Below are 23295 nucleotides of genomic sequence, written 5' to 3' on the forward strand. Positions count from 1 at the left end.
TTATAACTTTTTAAAATTTTTTGTGTTTCATTTCTATTAAATTAAATAAAATTTTCTATTTATCATTCTTACACTATATGTAAAAATTAAAAAATTAAAAAAATTATGTATAATATGTAATATAAAGATGATGAATAAGAATTATGTATAATATGTAATATAAAAAAATTAGATCCGTTTAAAACTTGAACTGGACTAAAATCAACTTAATTCACTCTAATTTTAAACTGAGTCAAATATCCAAATATCTAATTATAAAATTACTAAACTTATCTTAACTCAAAACCTATTTATAAGTAAGATTTATAATTTTTTTAACTCAATACCTCTTTAGATGTGAGATTCATAATTTTTTTAACTTTTCATAAATATATTTAAATTTATTTTAACATCTAAATTTATTTAAATTTATTTTAAATAAATTTCATAAAACCCACTTCATTATCTTAATTTATTATTATTATTTATAAATAATTTAATTTACCTCAATTTAACATGTAAGCAGCTTTGACATCTAAACAGGAAGTTATTCTTCTTGACATCTAAAAAGAAAATACTGCTTATGCCCTCAATGTAAGCTGCATGGCATCCCTGTCGGTCGAATGAATAATAGAGCGCGGCAGAAGTCGGAAATACGACTGGCTTATAATGGAAGAAAAAGCAAACCTTACAACGGCCGATTGAAAAAAAGTAGAGAAATACTTTTTGCAGTCGGCAGATGCAGTCGGCGTATAATCAGTCGTAAAAAAGTGAATTAATACGGGACCTACATGAAAAAAAAAATTATTTTTATAATTTTTTTTTTCATGTAAATCCCCTGAATATAAAAAAAAAATTTATAATTTTTTTTATTTATTCCGTACAGCTGACTGCACACCACTATATTTGCCGACTGTATATAACAAAGTCCAAAAAAGTAAGACATAGCGAAAAAGAAAAAAATAAAAGCTGAAAAAGAAGCATTATATAAATGATGATAAATGATAAAGGACCCACCAAACTGAAAACCCGCGTTTTGATTTAATTTTTCACTGTCACAATCTGTACGTAGGTGTCTAGCATTGTGCATTATGGCAGATGATGATGATAAATGATAACAGACCCACCAAACTGAGAAACCGCGTTTTGATTTAATTTTTAACTGTCACAATCCGTACATGGGTGTCCATCGTTATGGTGTGTTACTAGACAAAATTTATTTTATTTAAAATAAATTAAGTATTTATAAGATATTAGATTTATTGAGACGAGAATATCTTATAATTATTCTAAAATAAATAAAAAATATAACTTCTACCTATTTTTTTTATTAAAAAAAGCTGCGTAAAATGATTTTTAAATAATCTGATAAATAAATTATTGTGTACTGCATTTAACTAGCTTATACTGTTGAAGAAGACTTTTACAGTCATTCTATCTTGATTCTTGATTAAAAAATAGAAAAATATAACACAGTAACAATCCAAAGATTGGTAATACACCGGTATATTTTACAAATTAACTAAAATAATTACTCTTCTTTCTTATTTTAATTATCCAAATTTTATAAAGAGTAATATTATATATAGTTATTTTTATTTATTACTTATGCACTCCACTGATATAATTGGTTATGCACTCTATTGATATGATTGGTTGAATCAATTTTTTTAATTCACAATTAATCACATCAGTAGAGTGCGTGAAATAACTGTATATTATTATAATTTTTCTAAATAATATTTATAAGGACCACCAAAGTAATTGCGTTTTGATTTGATTTTTCATTATCACAATTCGTACGGAATGTCCATCGTTGTGGGTGTGTTATTTGACAAATATCACTACCTTGTACAAAGTTCTCACATCGGAATTTATGAACTTAGAAGAAATTAGCTAAAATAATATTTTTTCTTATTTTAATTGTCCATTGCATTCCTCAATGTTGCTCATCTATATTAGAAGTTTTTGTTTTAAATAGGAAAAGGTTTTCCTCTTAATAAGTGAGTTCGGAAAATCTTCTTAAACTAATATGGACAAATTGTTACGTGTCTTGTGATTATATAAGAAATATGTCTTTTTTTTTTTTTTTTTTTTTTTTTTTTTTTTTTTTTTTTTAATTAAGGGGTAGGTACATGTCAATTTAAGCTTAGATTATTAAAAAATATATAAACTAATTTTGAGCTTAATAGACGTTTGTCATTTCTAAATTAAAATGAGTCGAACAAATTATGAAATTTGATCGTACATACAATAGTAAATCAAAGATAACAATAACGCTGTTTGAAAAGGGCTGGATCGAAAATTTCAGAAGAAAAAACACATACTTACAGCCAATCAGTACATATGGGTGAAAAAATCAATAACAAACGATAAAAATTAGTACGTCATGAGACCCACTAAAAGTAATGCATTAATTTTAACTTGTACATGGATCACGACAAAGTGTAATCTTGTTGGACCTAGCACTGCATATATATCTCTTCAAATTTAGATTCAACTTAGGTGGCATTATTACATTACTTGATTTTTCTTTCATTCCTTCATATTTTTATCTCATTATTCTTCTTAGTATCATGTATCCTACACTTTTCACCAAATGTGCCTATGATTTGGACAATCTTCAAAGCAATTTGACAATCGACTGAAATGGGTGCCACATCGAGTGTTACTATTCACTTCACAAAATACAAAAGTAAACATTACACCATAAAATAATAAATAATCATACGAACCTAATGGTACAATTCGTTTCACAAAATTTGACTCCTAAGTACTCCAAATAAAATTAGAACATCTTCATGCTTAAGCACTAAGCTAATTTTGCATGCACAACGTTAAACTTGTCACTTGGATGGTGTCGATCGGTGGAATATATCGTTGCTACTGTTTACAAATTAAACTCCTTATTCACATTGGCAATTTTGACTTTAGCTAAATTTTTAAAATTCCTCTTTAAATTCGGGTCAAGAATGATGGAAAAACATGAGTACATACATTTTAGCGTAATGAGAAGTAACTTCTTAATTTAATGAAATGATATTCATAAGAAAAATCAGTTTTGAAAATTTCTTAAAAGAAATATAGGATAAACAGTTAGGATAGTGATACAATTACTCTCTATATATGTTTATTTAAAAAAATAAAAACTGCTCTATAAAATTTATTACTTGGAAAATGATATTCCCACCGAGGAAAGCCACAGAAAATATTCATTGATTATATATATTTTTTACTTAATAGTTAAATAAGTATGTTTTAATAAGTTTGTGAATTTTCTTTTAAAAATGTTTAAGAGGTTTCAAAACAATTTGCATGTTTGGTACGAACTTTCAATAACTTTTCCCTGAAGGAATAGCATTACCCTTATTATAATTTAATCATATTCTTATTTAAAATTCCAAATTTGAGTAAAGAATTTCTTTTTTAAACGAAATGAAAACCAATTGAGAAAGTCAATCGTAATGTTTTTAGTATATGTTTGAGATTATGATAAAAAATATGTGAGGATTAATTAATAAAGTACTTGAGATGCTGCCCTCATTTTGACCAAAAAGAAAAAATAGAAAGAGGGAGAGAGAAAAAAGCGAGTATATTACTGTAGTGAGGCACGAATAATTTTCCTTTTTATTATCTGCGGCTTCCAACCCCGACTGCTTAGCCCAACATTAGATCATTAGAAAAACCACACGCATCTCTTATAAGTTATAAGTTCTTGATTTTTCCAAGGAACATGAGCAGTACGGATCATTAATTGATTTAATTTTGAGTTTTGTTATATATAAGCATAGTCGCGTATTAATCTGCGTATTAATACTGATTCTTTCATACTTAAAATTTAAATTAGTACTGTTTTCAATAAAATCTACTTTTTGACCAATCACAATAAATTGGTGCACATATTAGTGCACAAGTATACTTGTAACTAGACTTTTCCTTTAATTTTTCATCCACTCCTCATGTATCAATTGTAAAGTGATTTGTTTTGAGGACCTAATTCCCTCTTTTTCCTTATTTATTTTATTTTTGGCCTCCTCTCTCCTCTGAGTTATTTTTATTAATGTTGTTATATATTGAAGTTTTTTCTTATCATTTCTCTGCCATCTCATATTGTTTTGAAGAGAAGGAGATGTGTGCAAAAACGACGATGCAAATGATCACTTTTTTTTTTTTTTTCAAAAAAGGACACCACCTCTGTAACCTTATCAATTCCTCTCATTTGTGCAGTGAAATAGTGTGGAAAGAATATATACAGGAAGATTTAATTATTTATATTTGTCCAAATCTGGTGCTGTAGATGACCTGTTGTAGATCTATATACTCCAACATGGATGAGATTGATGTGTTTAATATTTTGTTTCGGATAAGTAGTTTAATTTAGATTATGCTGTCTCATATCTAGGTTTATAGTTTTTAAAGAGATTGAAATGAGGACTTGATTCCAGAACATCCTTCTTCTTCTCTTTTTTCCTTGTTTTTTTCTCCCTTTCCCTTTTAAACTCAGTCCCTCCTGAACATCCTTCTTGAGAGAGGGAACAAATACTAACATGCCATCGGACAGTAGGGCCTATGACATAGTACTACAAGCATGTTTAAGTAAAGTCCCAAAACCATCATATATTAAAGGAAAATAGGTATTCAAATAAGAAGAACGAATCATAAATCTTTGATTTGAGCTTAGCTCTTTGAACTCTAAATTGGGATTCTTACAGCCAAAAGAAAAAAGCCATGTGTACAATTATATGTTATAAGAGAAAAATTTGGTGTAAAAGCTCACGGTCCAACCCGGGTATACTTATAATTTGGTGTAAAAGCTCACACTCCAACCCGGGTATTACCCAGACCGGAACCTAGACTTGGTTAGCCTGGGTCAGACCCTGGATGAACCCGGGTTTGAACCTATTTGTTTGTTTGTTTGTTTTTTTCCCCTCTTCAATTATAACAAAAGTCAGTATGTTAAAATGTTTATAAAAAATCCAATATTTTATTACAACTTTTTCAAGAAATAATGTTGAAAAGCAAAATAAAATTATTATACAAAACTCTAATTTTTATCATTGTCCATAATGATAAAAAAATATCAAAATGAAAAACTAGATTTATGTTAAGAATAGCTACTATTCACAACTAATGAACTTTATAACTAAATGCAAGTAAAAAAAAAAAAAAAATCCACTACATATTACATTGTTTGAACTAATTTGCTTAGAACAATACAAAACACATACATTGCTTTAATTAAACTTCAATACACAACAACAAACATGAACTAATTTACTACATCATCACAGAAGGACTTTGATTTGCTATCATCATGAAAATAGTCCCATTTTGATTTGCTATCCACCTCAGTTCATCAAAAGAAAAACATAAACAAGCCACCACTTTTGATATGATTAGCAGAAAGGTTTAAAAAGTTATAACCACATAATGTAAAAATGCAAAGAGAGATCATTTACTACCACAAAGGAAATCACATTAAAAAGATTACTGATTGGTATGATCATGTTGAACAATATTACTGGTGGGATTAGACCTTTTTCTATCAGAAATGAATCTTAAAGGGAGCAAATCCAGCTCCTGTAGGCTGCCATTTTTACCTTTTCAATATGCTGTAGATGAGGATCAGTGCATTTCCTAATCAAGTATGCTGGTAGGAAAGAGTAAGAGAAGGATATCCAGAGACAGAGCAACTACAACATATATTGGATAATATCTGTTTTCCAAACACATCATGTAGTAGAAAATTACACAAGAGGTTAATGATGTAATCTTTTTCTGCTTAAAGATGATACCAATAATGATAATCCATGCACTTTACCCCAGATAACATTGGCTCTCCACGGCATATGCATGTGCCCTATTTTGATGTCACAGAATTTCATAGCTTCCTATTACCATATTTCCACCAAGTAGCAAACTTTACAGTTTAGGACTCCTGATTTTTTTAAAAATCACATGACGCCTTGGAGAGACAAAATGTAGCTAGAGAGGCATCATGATATCTGTTTAAGGAATTCTTCATGCCAAGTGTTCAGTGTTTCAAATGATTTATTTGCATTTACATCATATACAAGAACACAACATTCGGCCCCTCTATTACAAAATCATCACATATATCTAAAGATGATATACTTTATACCCATGTTTAACAAAAAAAAAAGAAACCTAGATCAATCAAAATAACAGCATATATTTTATACATGTTTAACAAAATAACAAAAGAAACCCAGATCTACCAAAGATTCTTCCCCTTTTCATTTTCTACAAAAATATTATATAGAAATATTTGGAACTACAAATAATGAACCATTGCCTTCAGTCTTTGTTTATAGATTCATAAGCAGATATATCAAATTAATCACCCGATCGTTGCAACTAACATTGGCTTAAAAAAGACAAACTAATTGACTCTGATATGGGTTCTCTATTTCTTCCTGATAACTATTTGATATTCAATAATTGTATTTGTTTTTTAACACGAACTATAACGACAAAAAGTACACAAGTTTTTTTTATGAGACAAGCAATATACTTAGAAACTTAAGTACCTCAAAACTGAAAATACACAGTTATTGAGATTTTGAGATAATACTGATCTGCTTCTAAAACACCTAAGTACCTAAAAAACAACGCAAACCATTACCCCATCCATTTCTCATGCACAGAAACATAGTTAAGTATTAACTAAGAAGATTATAATTAAAAATAATAAAAAGAAAAATGGGAAACAAATAGCAAAACAAAATGGGAATTTATCTGCAAAACGGAAAGGCCATGCAAATCTCATCAACATTAATGTATATATAGTTTCTCTATCAAAGATGATGACTACTTCAAATCTAAACAGATCTATTAGTTATTTTTCCTTTTATGCACATAGCAACAAACCTAATCTGCAAGTGCTTAGAAAAATGTCTATTTCTCCTTTGTTAAACTAAACAGATCTAACCCATAAAAATAATCCTCAAACATTCTCATCAAAAACCAAAATCAACAAAGAGAGAACAAAACAAAGGAAGAGAAGAAACAAAACATACCCAAAAAGATCCCATCCTCAAGCCCTTCCATCGATAGTGCAGAGAGAGAGATAGAGCAGATGAGAGAATCATTATGGGAGGGGCTACAGCATCAAAGAGCAGAGAGAGAGATAGAGAGAGAGAGAGAGAGAACGGCAGCTAGGGATTCATTTGTGTGTGTGAGAGAAGGAGATAGAGAGGCAGAGGGTTGGTCCAGACTCCTTACGGATGCTAGAATATATGTAAATGTACCAACCCGGGGCGGTACCGGCTGTTAATACGGAACCCGGGTTTCATAACTGGGTCTGGACTGGATGAAACATGTTATTAGAATGCGGGTACCGGCCTGGATTTGACCTGGGCCGAAAACCCCAATCGGAAATCTGGTTATCCGGGTTCCAGGTTGGGCTGGGTAAAAACCGGCCCGGATGAACTGTCCTAATGATCAAGAACTGAAGCTTCCATTGGTGGCGTGCAAGTGAGATTTTTGAATGGATGAAACAAAATGTATCTGGCCTTCAATGGCTCACGCGGATTAAAAAAGAACTTGGAGCAAAGGAAGAGACAAGCATCAGTAGGAGAGGGAAAGGCTCTCGATGGGGGTTTCTTTCGAGGAGGAGAGAGGGACGTCGAACAATCTGATATACCCTTCTATTTCTTGGCATTAAAACTGTAACTCCTTGCCCACACCCACGAAGGAAGAAGGAAACACCTATTTTCAGGCAGGTCAATCTATCAGTGGGACAGACTTCAAAAAGCCTTGGTAGTTGAGCCTGTTGATCAGTAGTATCACACCTTATTTGACCCTATCCAACGTGTGTCCATATTTATATATATAGATCTTTTGTGGAGTTGGTACATATGCTTGAGTACCAGACGCTTGGGCTCATGGAGAGGGCGTGGCTTGATATCTCTACACCGCATGTACGTCAAGAATTGTCCTGGTAGCTCTTCCAAAGGAGCTTGGACCACATAAATCTGCCCACCTGCACATGCCACACAACGACTATGTTATAGTCAAAGTAAAATGATGGAGTTCAAGCAAAAACAGAACAGCTGCAATAAGATAAAAGTAAGAGGAAACTGTTCATGCCAGTTGATACAAAAGTTGATAGGCCCAAACAGACGATACAAACGTCAACGGACAAATGAAGAACTGACTTTTGGGTTGTAAATGAAGGAGCCAAGCTGTTTGGTGTTGGTCAACTTTTGCTCGGTCAATTTTTAACCCATAAAGAGTTGAAATAAAAAAATAAAAACACCCAAAATAAAGGACCAAGACAGTGGCAACAGCAGTGCATGCAACATCTCCGTCAAATACAATTTCGGTGTTCAAACCCACCCTTTAATCCTTTCTTCACTCCATCAATGAATAATTATCTAACTAGGCATTGCAACCAACAATGTGGTTTTGTTGCTTTCTCTCTCCCCACAAAAAAGCTCTAAACTGTCTCTAAAAAGCTAGGAACGAAGTACGTCCCAATTTCTCCCTCCCCTTTCCCTCATTCCTTTCTCTTCTCCCTAGTCTAGATCTTCTCATTCCATTTCTCCATTGTTTTAAAAATTTTCACCCTCGTCTACTTCCTTCTTTTGTCTCTAGTTTGTTAAGTCTTGGAGGTTACTTCTACTGTTGTTCGACTAGTTCCAACCAACACAAGCCCACAATATACAGAATCGATCCCCACCATTTGATCACCCACAGCCACCCCTCAGGTACCAAACAACCACACATACTGCCACTCGCCACCAAAGACAGGCATCGGTGGCATTCTCCACCCCCCACCTGCTCTCTTCTTGGCAGTTAACTCTCCTTTGCTTGCACCTCAAGTCCCTAAAGTGTTTTCCAGTCATTTCATTTCACTTTTACTTCGTTTTCACCTTCATTTTTGGCACCCTGGCACCCTTTTTTTGGAAGTATTTACTCTCAATTCGTTTTTGTCAATCCACTTATGACCACCATGTGCCTTATCTTTGATTTGGCTGCTTGCCGATCTACCATCCACCACCACAAGATCAATATTCTGATTGGTGCATGAGCCAGTTTACTTCCTTTTTCAAGAAACAAACAATCTTCTTTTTGGCTGGAAGCAAACATTCGTTCTTGCTTATTATTCTGAGAATGGGGAAGAGGTGAGCATGGGGACTCTCCCAACACTCCAAAGCAGTTAATTATGTGCATCATTACCATCGTGGCTCTCAGTCACAAGACCACTCTCTTAGTTGAATTGCACCAAGAAAGACCTTTTATGACAGTTTCCCCTCCTCAGTTTGGTAAAGAAACATGCATCTGGACCCAATTTTTAGCTCCATACGTGCATGTGCCATTATGTACTTACCATGAATATCTCGCATTGGAACAAACTGTACAATGTCATGTGTAGCAACACGATCTGTAGAGCTCTCTGATCGTTGTCCTTTATCGGCATCAAGGACCTGCCACAAAAACTAAGTTAGATAACAGATTAAATCATGAGGGGAGGTTCAAGTTCTAGGAAAACAATGCCATACCTCCATTTGTCCAAAATTTGCACCTCCCACTCCCCCTATAAGAATTGATAGTGGAAGATCAAATGCCTTCACCAAAGCGTCTTTCGTTTCTTGAAGGTCTGTAAGGACTCCAACCTAGAAAAGGTGTAATTTATTTGATTACCAAACGAAGGATTGAAGGTGGAAAGAGGCATCAAATTATGAAGTTAACTATTCTATTTACCGTAATAATGAGCAAAGCGAAGTATTTTTTGCTATTGTATGAAACGGATTGGCTTGCAATTTGAGCAGCTGTTTTAATCACTTGGCCAAACAACATTGGTCTAGCCAGAGTAACATTATGTAGAGCACTTGCATAAGCAGACATGATGCCTTCGACTCCTTCAACCTATTGAAAATCAGAAGCTAAATGCGTTACTTAAGGAGTATGAACATGTAGTTTTCATAAGGATGATACGTATGCTATACAACAATGACAAATCACTTGATTTCAATGTGAGTCTTGTAACAGTATCATTTTCATCATCTTAACAATTGCACAAGGAAGAAAAAAGCACCATAGAGTGTAACACATAATATTATGAAGAGTATTGGGTGATAACTCGATCCCTTTGATTTTCATCGTTTTCATTTACTTAAAGGTTTTTAGGACTATAAAGACTTTCTAAAACCTATTAATTGCATATCTAAAATTATTGTATATAACAGTTTTGCATGTGTTATGGGTGTTTTTTCAACTAATGCTTTTACCAACTTCTTACTTGGTTGATGCTGACTATGACACTCTATTCAAGACCAACATAACTAAAAGTGGTAGAGGAAGAAAAAAATCAAATAAAGCAAATAAATAAATAAATATTAAATTTTAAGAACGAACAATGATGAGATACACAGGTTGAAACCAAAATATAAAATAAAAATCAAGGATTAACTACATTATTGCAGGAGGGTAAACAAGATGGCCAAAGTTTTCGGGAAATGCCAGTACATCAAACCAAAATGTTGCATCAGAGACGAAGCAGCAAAGCAATAATTATAAAATGGCCTCCTCTCACCTCAAAGCTACCTGCGCTTCCATTCAGGTTGAAGCAATGTGAGATGGTTCCATCAAATGTTTTTCCACCAAAAACCCATGCAGGAAAGCTCCTATCAAAATCATAAAACTGAATGACCTCCCCAACCTCCATTATAGCCTGAAAAAAATTTCAGTTATCAAGTAGATAACAACTTCGCCCATCAACAATAATTTCTTTAAATGCATGCTAACAGAAGGCCCCCTTAACAAAGCAGAACAAATAAACTTGTTTTTCTCAAAAGCTCAAGAAAGCAAATTGGATATTGAAAACAAGCCACTTGATCAAATTGAGTTATAACAGAAATAAAAGAGTTATAACAGCAATAAAAGAAAGCAATTTAGAAACATGTCTATGGACCAAACTTTATAACAAAAGATATATATGAGCCAAATCAAGATAACAGCTAGTTTCCTAGGTCAGTGTTATATGTCGGGAGGTAAATTTGAGCGTCAATATCATAATGAAAATACAACTCATGAACTCATATAGGGTGACTCGATATGGAGGAGAGGAAGGACATGCCAATCTATCCAAAAACCATTGGCAACAATATTGTATCTTCTGTTCCAAAGAATACACCTATACTAGTTTTGGAGTCAAAATAAAACCCTGTTGAAAGCACCAGAGGATGCACAGACTCACCTTCTGATAATAATTCAACTGGCCAGAAGGATCAATGTAGTGTAAAGAATCTGGGTTTCGAGGATTTCCATTTGAGGCTGGACAAATTAAAATTGAATTTTCAAAGTATGAATAAGAGTCTTATTCAGGCGAATTCAAATTATGAATAAGAGTCTTATTCAGGCGAAATATTTACAACCAGAAAAAAAGAGAAAAAAAAATTCAATTATCACGTGTATACTAAATAGTCCTCTAGAAATTACTTACATGCAAAGTCAACCGCAACCATAAAGTTGAGCTCAAATCCACAAGAAACATAATCAAGAAAGCAATATTGTTCCTTCTCACAAAATAGATCCACAAACAGCTCTCCCTTCAAAACCTATATTGATGAATCATTGAACAAATGCATATTCAAATAAAAAGAATAAACTGAAATATTTTAATAAATTCTACCGCAAGTATTAATAATTACCTTCTTGTGACCATGATGAGATGTTATAGTAAGATTTGCACCACTTTTACCTTCATGAAGTTTTTCCAGGTCGGCCACTGACTTTTGAAGTTTACTGATGAGGTAAATTTAAGAACAGTATCTTCTTTAGAGCCAGAGACTAAACTCGGATAGCAAGGGAAAACGAGCAAAAATGAATCCACAGACTAACTAAATTCCCACTTACCCAATAAGCGAATGTTTGCCACTGCTATTAAAATCAAAGCACTCGATAATCAATGGGTTATCCTGCAACAAGTCAAATTTCATGCACCACATGCATCTTCTTAGTCATCCAAACAGCAGAATATCCTATAATATATGGGATAAAATCTTAAGGTGACAAGTTTACCTTACTTCCAAACTGCTGCATACTTAGGCATAGGGGTTTCCATGTTGGATTTAAATTGTTGTTCACCACTTCAGTCTTGCATATTGGAATTGAGCTTCCACTCTCAACAATTCTAGGTATTCTTAGAAAACAGTCCTAGAATAGAGAGATGAATTTTAAGGATGAAAGAAACAACGAATATACATGCATACATAACATAAAGCTTGAGGTATCTGCTTTGCAAATACTTACACTTTTAGAAAATATGTCCTTGTTATCCAAGTAAGAACAATGGAGTATCATCTCAACAACCCTCCTTGAAGCAACTGTTTCCTCTGCATGGATGGTGAGTACCCCTAACTTCCTCAAACCCACATGCCCAATTTTACCATGAAGGTTAAGGGTTCAACTCCGATTTTGTTTGGTAAGTACCTGCCATGGAAGAGGGGGGAAGGATTTGATGTTCAGTAAGATTAAAAATGGCAGCAATTGCAACATGCTTTCCAACCTAATATCTTAATATTATAATATATATCACTTAATTAGGGAAGTAGCTCTCACAGCAGTCTTTCCATATTGAAGTTTTTAATATAAGAATTCTGAAAATTGATTTAATTTTATACTCAATTTGCACCAGCTTAGTGAATAAGCATATGCATTCTCAACGAGCCTAATTGATCCCAAGGCAGCATACCTCTGATAGAACACACGTGGCCTCTCCAAGAAAATCTTGATCCTCCAATTTCAGCATCTGAAACACAACAGAAAAATGGATCATACAGATTTTCTAAAAATTATAGACCAAATAACTTACGCTGACATAATAGTTGGCATCTAATAGTCGTTTATTATTGTTCTCGAATTATTTTTTTTGCCAATTCAATGTGTTTAACCATGTATCAACAAAAATCAACCGAACAAGCTAGTGAAAGTATAATGTCATCTAACTAACACATATTTTCTCAGAAAAACCAGTACCCAGCTCTTAGTCCCCAATGTAAAAGAGTTCTAACTTGCAAATCAAGTACACTTTTTCTTGTATATAGTTGGTACAAATTATAATTGGAAAAACATAACCTACAAAGACTATAACATTAGATACTTGAGAGCAGAAACTATAATGTACCTTCACAGGTATATTGTGATATTTGGTATCAACATCATACACATGAAATCTGGAGCGAAAATAAAGAAGGGAAATGCGAGTGAGTCAAAAGCAGTCAAATCAAAACAGGAGTTCCCGTAAAAAAAAAAAAAAACAGAACTATATCTACAAAAATATAAGCACTTAAAATGAATTTGTAAAGCATACACCAATGGCTGTACAATCTCGAATTGGACTGCAACCGTAACTTTTTCTATCCACGTGGGATTCAAGCTATTTAGTATAACCTCAGTGCGGCCTAACTCCTCTAGTTTTCCATCTATTTTCTTCACATATACCACTGCCATGAGATCACTCTGAACAGAACAATATCTATTTTAGCTCAAACAACAGTAAGACAATCCTGATCAAAACATGAATGCATCTCATATGAGCACATAAACAAACTACTGTGTATTGAAAAAATCAAACGTTGAAAGCTATAAACACCTTTTTCCAGAAAGGGTCAACATGAAGTATTAGTTCAGCTCGCTACATGTGTAAATACTACTTATGGTACATGTAAACCGAACACTACCAGGACCACAAATTTGGCCGGTTTGGATGTTGATACATTCTCAACACTCTTCATTACTATTCATTACTTTATTATTACTTTTCACCAACTTTTTACTACTATTCAATATTTTATTATTACTTTTTCACTACTATTCACAACATATCTCAACACATCTCAACACTTCTCAACACCTAAACACACACTTAAACTTGAGAAGAAAGAAAAACACCAGAAACTTGGGGTGTTAGCTCAATTTCTAGCAATTTTAAGCAAACAAAGATGGTGTCCAGGATTTAGTCATCCAAAGGTTAAGTTGAAGAGATACAGAAGAAGCAAGAAACTCTCCAAATTTAGAATCCATTTCTTGTTTGAGAAAGTCCTAATGGAAGACATATATCCTCCTAATCAGTAAACACAAGATACCAGTACTGTAATTTTCTTTCCTCTAGGTCATAATATATCATTAAGAACACCAAAAACAGAACAAACTAAATTATATCACTAAGCACTGTAGTTTTCTTACCCAGGTTTTAATTACCCAAACTAACTAAGACAGTCATCGATCCACATACATCGTAATCCAGCTCATTACAAGAGTATGACTACACGTATCTTATGTAAACAAATACTGTCAAAATAGTAACTTTAACCTTTTTTATTTTATTTTATTTTATAGGTAAATAGACATAGCCCAAGTACATAGAATGTATAAAAATAGTAGCTTAACATAAAGTAATGATCATCTCACGTGCCCTTTTAAACCCTGACAAACCGCCTTCTCATGCAATCTCCCCTCTGTTTTGGTTGTATCTTGAAGTGAAACTCACACAGTAAAATGTACTTCAACATAATGAACCGAAATTGTGATAGTTTTCTCAAAATTTAGAATTGATTAATTCATCGAATTATGTTAACTCGAGAAATATTATACCACAGTCATGAATTAATACAAATTGGAAGTGTGGTTTGGATCATAATTTCAAGTCCATGCTAAGCATAGAAAATATATAGGTGATGAAGGTGGACAATAGAGAACAAAAGATTTGGCAAAGGAAAGATCTAGTATAAACCCTCAGTAAACATCACCTATGAAACATATGGTCATTTTTAGAGAAGGATACCTTTGAAATGATGTCACGATCTCGCTAGTTAAATGCTGATAGGGATAACTGCAGCACAGATTAAAATATACATGAATACATTTTGAAAAAGCAAAACAAATGAGTTAACAGTACAGAAATAGATAAAAAGACAAACTAAAAACAAAAGAGCCACACGCAGATAGAATAACAATCTCCTATAATACAGTTAATTGATCCCATCCCATGTAAAGTTTTTGTAAGGCAATATACTGCTTTGGAGCTTGCCGTTATTCCCCCCCATTTCTTTCTAGTAAGGGGCAACAGAAATGCACAATTTCCATCTGTTGGAGATTAAAGAAATGGCAGGTAACCCTTTTCAAGAATATAGGTCGCACTTCAACCATTGGCACTTAAAAATGAGAAATATTCAACTCCTGCACAATACTATAAGGCAGCATGTTGCTTCATACAACCTCATCAGTCTCCAATTTACTAATATTCCGTTAACATATTTAGCTTGACGAAAATGTTTTGACTGCAGTCTTAAATTTATGAAGTTGGTTACCATGTGGGGTATCAATTTAGTCAATTCACACTTTTGGCCCGTTTGATGCTTGGTTTGTAGTGTTTAAGAAGAGTATGAGTTTCAAAACCTTAAATTTCATGGCTTTTAACTATTATTTCTGAAAAAACGAGGGAAGCGAAAGAGGGAACAGAACAATAGGTGGTCTATATCAGTAAGAAAAGTAAAACGAAAGCATGTAGTGGTCCTGATACGAGCAATAACGAAATACATTTTTCTATTGAAAAAACAGAATTTGGAATCGATGGCCTCGTCTGACACTCCAAAGTTGAATTGACATCCACAAAATGGAAATCTTACAAAGTTTACACTTAAGAGGAGAATTTGGCAGTGCAACTTAGGAAGTGAGGTGGGCTCATAAATGGATCCATGGTAGCAACTAAACCATACAAAGAACAAGCAGACATGGCCATAGGCCATAGTTTTGAATCAAGTACAATGTATGGGGAAGATATCCATCCTTTCACAGTATAAGCAAAGCATCATCGTTTATCTAAGCGCGAAAACACATGGAACCCCGACCATGCTATCCATTCTCGATTATGAGAAACTAGTAATAAGCCAAACATTTAAATGACAGATTCTGAGCCACCGTGGGGTAGATAACAGAGAGCAGCTCAGCTCATATAAATATATATTAAAACTTGAAATAATATTAGTAAAAATTTAACATTTTTCTTTGTACAAATTATATATACAGGCGTTAGAATGGCTGTCACTACCTCGACTTCGGTGAAGAGTTGCTGGAGTCCCAAGACCTGTAGAAGAACTCAACGGCGTCGTTGTGGCCGCCATTGTTGTTGTTGGTAGCTGTGGTGCTCTGTTGGACCCCACCCACAGCTTGCTTTCCTCCTTGCACATTCGAAAAGCAGTTCCCTATCTCTCTCTCTCTCAACCCCAATTTTGTTTTTTTTTTTGTTTTTTTTTTCTATTTAAAACCCTGGGTAAATTATTTACTTATCCACTAAAAAATTTTCAGAGCTCTCCAAACTCAACGTGTCCTTTGTATCAAAACATACAAAAAGGAAGATTTTTTACGTGTTTGGTCGCAACCTATTTCGGAGAAAACGTGTGCTGAGGATTGTGATTGCGGAGGATTGTCTAGCTCTGCTCTATATATTAATGGAGAAAGGCTGTTTTCCTTCGTAGACGATGAAATGTTTCCTTTCTTCCTTCTGTGCAAGAACCTACGAAATTGTAGCATCTTTACGATGTAGCAGTGCTTTCTTCACGAACACAACAGTTGTTTTCTTTTCTTAGGAATCAACGAACGCGTGATTTCCTCTTCCCTTTAAGCAATTTCGCGTCAAAACCAACACAGAGGAAAGCAAAAATGGGCATTGACGAACCCGGAAGGTGATTTTCTTATGCATGGTAACGTCTAGACTTTTCGAATGGATAAACACTGGACATAGTTGAATGAAAGGAAATAAATAAGAGGCGTTTGTACTGAGACAATATGAATTGAGATTAAGATTAAAAATTAGATAAAATATTTTTAAAATATTATTTTTTAATATTATTATTATTATTTTAAAATTTAAAAAATTTAATTATTTATTATATTTTTTATTTATTAAAATTATAAAAAATTGTAATACTAAGATGAAATATTTTTAATCCCTAAACAGAGCCAGTAGCTTGACCGACAATAGCAGGTTGAATTCAACGTCGCATTGAACTTTCCGAATACCAGAGAGTTTGTGCAACATGTATTACTGCCGTTTGTTTAGCCAGAATATTGTGTTTTGAGTGATTTTACTTTCGGAGCTGGTATAGAAAATATATTATAGAATAATTTTAAATTTATAAAAAAAGTTTATTAATTAAATGCTATTACGTCATTTTGGGGTGTATCTTCTATGCAAGTTTATGAATTTTTTTTTCTTTTTATTTTTTTATTCAGAGTAAAAAGATAAGCAGCATAATTAGAGTAGCTTCTCTTAATACATGTGACCTAACGATTTGTTGAGGGAAGAATAAAATTAACATATTAAATGCCTATTCATAGGTTTTCTTCCTTAAAAAGCGAAGTTACAACTATTATACCTTTTAGAGCAAACTATTATATAAAAATTCATTCATTTTTGTTTTGACTTTAATGTGTTTGAATTTAAAAAATATTATTTTATTAAAAAAATTATAAACTAGTTATGTGCGTATTATTTCTCTTTCTTTCTTAGTTATAAATTGTTGATATTAAAAAAATTGCACAATAGATCGAAAAGAGATAAAGAGTCATTCCTAGTCCATTATGACGATTCAGGCCTCGATGAGTGTGGTCTAGTTTTGGTGCAATTGTATGGTGTCGATGCATACAACCATGACAGTGAAAAGAAAAGAAATATAGAGAAATTAAAGAGAGATAAATACAAAGATTTATATGGTTCAGCATAATGCCTATGTCTACGAGCATTTAAGGAGGAGAAATCCACTATAATATTCTTGGCTATTGTAGCGGTAAAGCCACTTTTATGAACTTTTATGGGTCAAAAATAGTGGCTAGTTGAGCTTGCATTCACATTTGCTTCCGCCATCTTCCACTTGCTTCCGCTATCTTCTTTATGGGTCAAAAATAGTGGCTAGTTGACAACCTACATCAAGCTTGCGTTCACATTTGCTTCCGCCATCTTCCACCTCCTTTAACTCCTATAAATACATGTTTTTGCTTTTAGAAACCTATCCCATTTTGAAAGAAAAATTTAGAGAAAGAGAGAGAGTTTTAGAGAGAAAAATAGTGAGGTTTCTCCTATATATTGTCTCTCCTTTTATAAGAAAGAGTGAGTTTTCTCCTTTTATAAGAGAGGGTATTGTCAATTGTGCTCTCCTTATTCAAGAGAGAAATTCTTGTAATCCTTTTGCTATAAGTGAAATTCTTTTACAATTGGAGTTCCTTATTATTTCTTTTATTCTTTCTCATTTCTACTTCAGTTGTAATTGTATGCCTCGTACCACAACCTCCTAACAGTGGTATCAGAGCATCAGGTTTATAGCCGGTTTTCGTGCTACAGTTAGATCCAGTTAGTGGAAAGGAGACATCTTCAATAATGGCGACGAAGTACGAAATAGAGAAGTTCAATGGGAGTAATTTCTCATTATGAAAAATGAGAATAAAAGCAATTTTAAGGAAAGATAATTGCTTGACGGCAATTGGAGATAGGCCCGATGAGATCACTGACAACGGCAAGTGGAACGAGATGGATGACAATGCTATTGCTAATCTGCACCTAGCACTAGCTGATGGAGTATTGTCAAGTGTGACGGAGAAAAAGACAGCAAAAGAGATATGGGATACTCTGACAAAATTGTACGAGGCCAAATCACTACACAACAAAATTTTCTTGAGAAGAAAACTCTACACCCTTCGGATGATGGAGTCAACTATGGTGACAGACCACATCAACACCCTCAACACTTTATTTTCACAGCTCACAGCAATGGGGCATAACATAGAGACGGGTGAACGTGCTGAAATTCTACTTCAAAGTCTACCTGATTTGTATGATCAACTCATCATCAACTTAACCAACAACATTGAAGTTCTAGTCTTCGATGATATTGCAGCTGCGGTTCTTGAAGAAGAAAGTCGGCGCAAAAGCAAAGAAGATAGACCAGGAGGTTCACAGCAAGCTGAAGCTTTGGTAATGACGAGAGGGGGATCAACGGAACGTGGCCCCAGTGGGAGTCAAAATCAGAGTAGATCAAAATCCAGAAGTAAGAAAAATGTCAAGTGTCATCATTATGGCAAGAAAGGGCACTACAAAAGGGAGTGTTGGCATCTCAAGAAGAACGAAGAAGCCAAAGGAAAAGGCCCTGAGTTGTCAAAAGCTCAGGGTTGTGTAGCAAGCACCTTAGATGATGGTGAAATTTTATACAGTGAGGCAACAACAGTTACTGAAGGTAGAAGAAGATTCGCTGATGTCTGGCTTATTGACTCAGGAGCAACATGGCATATGACTCCCCGGAGAGAATGGTTCCATCAATATGAACCTATCTCAGGAGGATCTGTGTTCATGGGAGATGATCATGCCTTGGAGATTGCTGGTATTGGTACCATCAAATTGAAGATGTGTGACGGTACAGTTCGCACCATTCAGGAGGTACGACATGTGAAAGGTCTGAAGAAAAATTTATTGTCTTTAGGACAATTAGATAATAGTTGGTGTAAAACCCATATTCAAGATGGGATCATGAAAATAGTTAAAGGCGCGCTTGTAATGATGAAAGCGGAAAAGATAGCTGCAAATTTGTACATGCTTAAAGGAGAAACACAACAAGAAGGAGAAGCATCCACTGCGCTGGCAAGTTCGGCAGAAGAATTAACAATGATGTGGCACTGTAAGCTTGGCCACATGTTGGAACGAGGTTTGAAGATTCTTGCTGAACAAAAGCTTCTTCCAGGGCTCAAAAAGGTTTCATTACCCTTTTGTGAGCATTGTGTTACTAGTAAGCAGCACAGATTGAAATTCAGTAGTTCCTCTGCTAGAAGTAAAGCTATCTTAGAACTAATCCATTCTGATGTTTGGCAAGCACCAGTTTTGTCCCTAGGAGGAGCAAAATACTTTGTGTCATTTATTGACGATTACTCCAGGAGATGTTGGGTGTATCCAATAAAAAATAAAGCAGATGTATTTCCAGTTTTCAAAATATTCAAAGCGCGGGTTGAGCTTGAATCTGAAAAGAAGATCAAGTGTTTAAGGACAGACAATGGAGGAGAATATACTGGTATTGAATTTGATAGCTTCTGTCAACAAGAACGTATCAAAAGGCAGCTCACGGTGGCATACACTCCACAACAAAATGGAGTAGCAGAGCGAATGAACAGAACCTTGTTAGAATGAACAAGCGCGATGTTGAGAACTGCGGGAATGGCCAAGTCATTTTGGGCAGAAGCAGTCAAGACTGCCTGTTATGTGATCAATCGGTCACCATCAACTGCAATTGATCTGAAAACGCCGATGGAGATGTGGACTGATAAGCTAGCTGATTATTCTCACTTACATACATTTGGAAGTCCTGTTTATGTTATGTACAACACCCAAGAAACATCAAAGCTAGATCCAAAATCTAGAAAATGTATTTTCTTAGGGTATGCTGATGGAGTCAAGGGGTATCGCCTGTGGGATCCCACTGCCCGCAAGGTGCTAATCAGCAGGGATGTTGTATTTGTAGAAGATAAGGTACAAGAAAAAGAAAATGATAGCGCTTCAAAAGAGAAACCAGAGACTACTACAGTTCAAGTTGAAGAAAGACAAGAATTAGAAGTTCCAGATTCTTCTGAAGCAATATCAGAGCACGAAGTACAAGAACAAGCTGAGTATGCAATTCCACAAGTTCGACGGTCAACTCGGGAGAGAAGAGAACCAGCTTGGCACTCAGAGTACATCATGGAGGGAAATGTCGCATACTGTCTACTAACAGAAGATGGAAAACCGTCAAATTTCCATGAGGCTACAAATAGTCAAGAAGCTTCTCTGTGGATGGTTGCAATGCAAGAAGAAATTGAAGCTCTCCATAAAAACAAAACATGGGATCTTGTACCACTACCACAAGGAAGGAAGGCCATCGGAAACAAATGGGTTTACAAGATCAAACGAAATGACAATGATCAAGTGGAGCGGTATCGTGCTAGATTGGTGGTGAAAGGATTCGCTCAGAAAGAAGGCATAGACTTCAACGAAATATTCTCTCCTGTTGTTCAACTCTCAACGGTTCGAGCAGTCCTTGCGATGTGTGCTACATTTGACTTGTACTTAGAACAACTGGACGTGAAAACTGCATTTCTTCATAGAGAAATTGAAGAAGAAATTTACATGCTCCAACCAGAAAGTTTTGAAGAAAAAGAAAAAGAGAACTTGGTTTGCAGGTTGAACAAATCTCTATACGGTCTCAAACAGGCGCCGAGATGTTGGTATAAGAGATTTGATTCCTTTATCATGAGCCTTGGATACAACAGACATAGTTCAGATCCTTGTGTTTACTACAAGAGATTTGGTGATGGTAATTTCATTATTCTGTTGTTGTATGTTGACGACATGTTGGTAGCAGGCCCCAACAAAGATCGTATTACAGACTTAAAGGCACAGTTGGCTAGGGAGTTTGAAATGAAGGACTTGGGACCAGCAAACAAGATTCTAGGGATGCAAATTTACCGAGATAAAAATAATAGGAAGATATGGCTTTCTCAGAAAAATTATTTGAAGAAAATCTTGCGACGCTTCAACATGCAAGATTGTAAGCCAATTTCTACCCCTCTTCCTATTAATTTCAAGTTATCCTCAAGTATGAGTCCTAGCAATGAAGCAGAGAGGATGGAAATGTCTCGAGTACCGTATGCATCAGCAGTGGGTAGCTTAATGTTCGCTATGGTTTGTACAAGACCAGACATTGCACAGTCAGTGGGAGTGGTTAGTCGATACATGGCGAATCCTGGTAAAGAGCATTGGAGTGCTGTAAAGAGGATCCTGAGATATGTCAAGGGTACCTCAAATGTCGCATTATGTTATGAAGGATCAGACTTTACTGTCAGAGGCTATGTTGATTCAGATTATGCAGGTGATCTTGACAAGAGCAAGTCCACCTTAGGTTATGTGTTTACTCTTGCTGGAGGAGCTGTAAGCTGGGTTTCAAAATTGTAGTCTATCGTGGCTACTTCTACAACGGAGGCAGAATATGTCACAGCTACACAAGCTAGCAAAGAGGCAATATGGTTGCAAATGCTACTGGAAGAGCTCGGACACGTACAAGAGAAGGTTGATTTATTTTGTGATAGTCAGAGCGCTTTGCATTTGGCAAAGAATCTAGCATTTCATTCAAGGACAAAGCACATACGAGTTCAGTATCACTTCGTTCGTGAGAAGGTGGAAGAAGGAAGTGTGGATATACAAAAAATCCATACAAAAGACAACCTAGCAGATATATTAACAAAGCCAATTAATAATGACAAGTTTATCTGGTGTCGATCCTCCTTAGGCCTAGCAGATATGTAAGCGGCATAGAGATGGAAAGTGTAGAAAAGATAGAAGGATTACAAAAGTGACTTTAAGTGGGAGATATGTAGCGGTAAAGCCACTTTTATGAACTTTTATGGGTAAAAAATGGTGGCTAGTTGAGCTTGCATTCACATTTGCTTCCGCCATCTTCCACTTGCTTCTACCATCTTCCACTTGCTTCCGCCATCTTCCACTTGCTTCTGCTATCTTCTTTATGGGTCAAAAATAGTGGCTAGTTGACAACCTACATCAAGCTTGCGTTCACATTTGCTTCTGCCATCTTCCACTTGCTTCCGCCATCTTCCACCTCCTTTAACTCCTATAAATACATGTTTTTGCTTTTAGAAACCTATCCCATTTTGAAAGAAAAATTTAGAGAAAGAGAGAGAGTTTTAGAGAGAAAAATAGTGAGGTTTCTCCTATATATTGTCTCTCCTTTTATAAGAAAGAGTGAGTTTTCTCATTTTATAAGAGAGGGTATTATCAATTGTGCTCTCCTTATTCAAGAGAGAAATTCTTGTAATCCTTTTGCTATAAGTGAAATTCTTTTACAATTAGAGTTCCTTATTATTTCTTTTATTCTTTCTCATTTCTACTTCAGTTGTAATTCTATACCCCGTACCACAACCTCCTAACAGCTATAGTATCTCATAGCCTCTCATTTCTCATTGTATAATGGTAATATCGAATGTATTTGTTGGAGAAGACACTTTTGCTAGAGCTCCCTTTCTAAAGATTGAAGGAGAAGTTGAAGAAGAAGAAGCTCCTCTAGAAGTTGTCTAGACCTCCCCTTTTAAGTTGATTCATTTTTCTGTGTGCCCCCTATAGTGGTAAGGCAAAGCCTGCTTTGCGTGTTTGATCGCCTCTCCATTTTTTACTTTTACCCATCTTTCTACCTTTTGACTCATCTTCCTGCCTTCTAAGACCTCTCCTTACCTTACCTCCCTTTTCCCCTTATTGTCCCCGAG

At 34.7% G+C, this 23295-nt stretch overlaps 1 protein-coding gene and 1 long non-coding RNA gene across 2 annotated transcripts; both read right to left on the reverse strand.

Annotated features, from left to right (window-relative positions):
- Nucleotides 1-7144: 7144 nt before the first annotated feature.
- On the reverse strand, nucleotides 7145-12216 carry LOC122274705 (protein BONZAI 3-like). The gene is made up of 11 exons (XM_043083719.1): nucleotides 12211-12216; nucleotides 12028-12162; nucleotides 11863-11924; nucleotides 11658-11751; nucleotides 11450-11564; nucleotides 11204-11280; nucleotides 10541-10678; nucleotides 9709-9873; nucleotides 9507-9620; nucleotides 9335-9431; nucleotides 7145-7984 (listed from the first exon to the last, which is right to left on the reverse strand). Exons 1-11 carry the CDS (start codon nucleotides 12214-12216, stop codon nucleotides 7788-7790), a joined length of 1200 nt encoding a protein of 399 aa, XP_042939653.1. The 3' UTR covers nucleotides 7145-7787.
- A 12-nt stretch (nucleotides 12217-12228) lies between these two features.
- LOC122318510 lies at nucleotides 12229-14846 on the reverse strand. The gene is made up of 4 exons (XR_006244853.1): nucleotides 14792-14846; nucleotides 13133-13181; nucleotides 12701-12757; nucleotides 12229-12438 (listed from the first exon to the last, which is right to left on the reverse strand). It is a non-coding gene; the product is annotated as an uncharacterized LOC122318510 (long non-coding RNA).
- Nucleotides 14847-23295: the final 8449 nt, after the last annotated feature.

This window comes from Carya illinoinensis, chromosome 8 (genome assembly GCF_018687715.1).
Source record: "Carya illinoinensis cultivar Pawnee chromosome 8, C.illinoinensisPawnee_v1, whole genome shotgun sequence".
In the NCBI taxonomy this organism is placed as follows: Eukaryota; Viridiplantae; Streptophyta; class Magnoliopsida; order Fagales; family Juglandaceae; genus Carya; species Carya illinoinensis.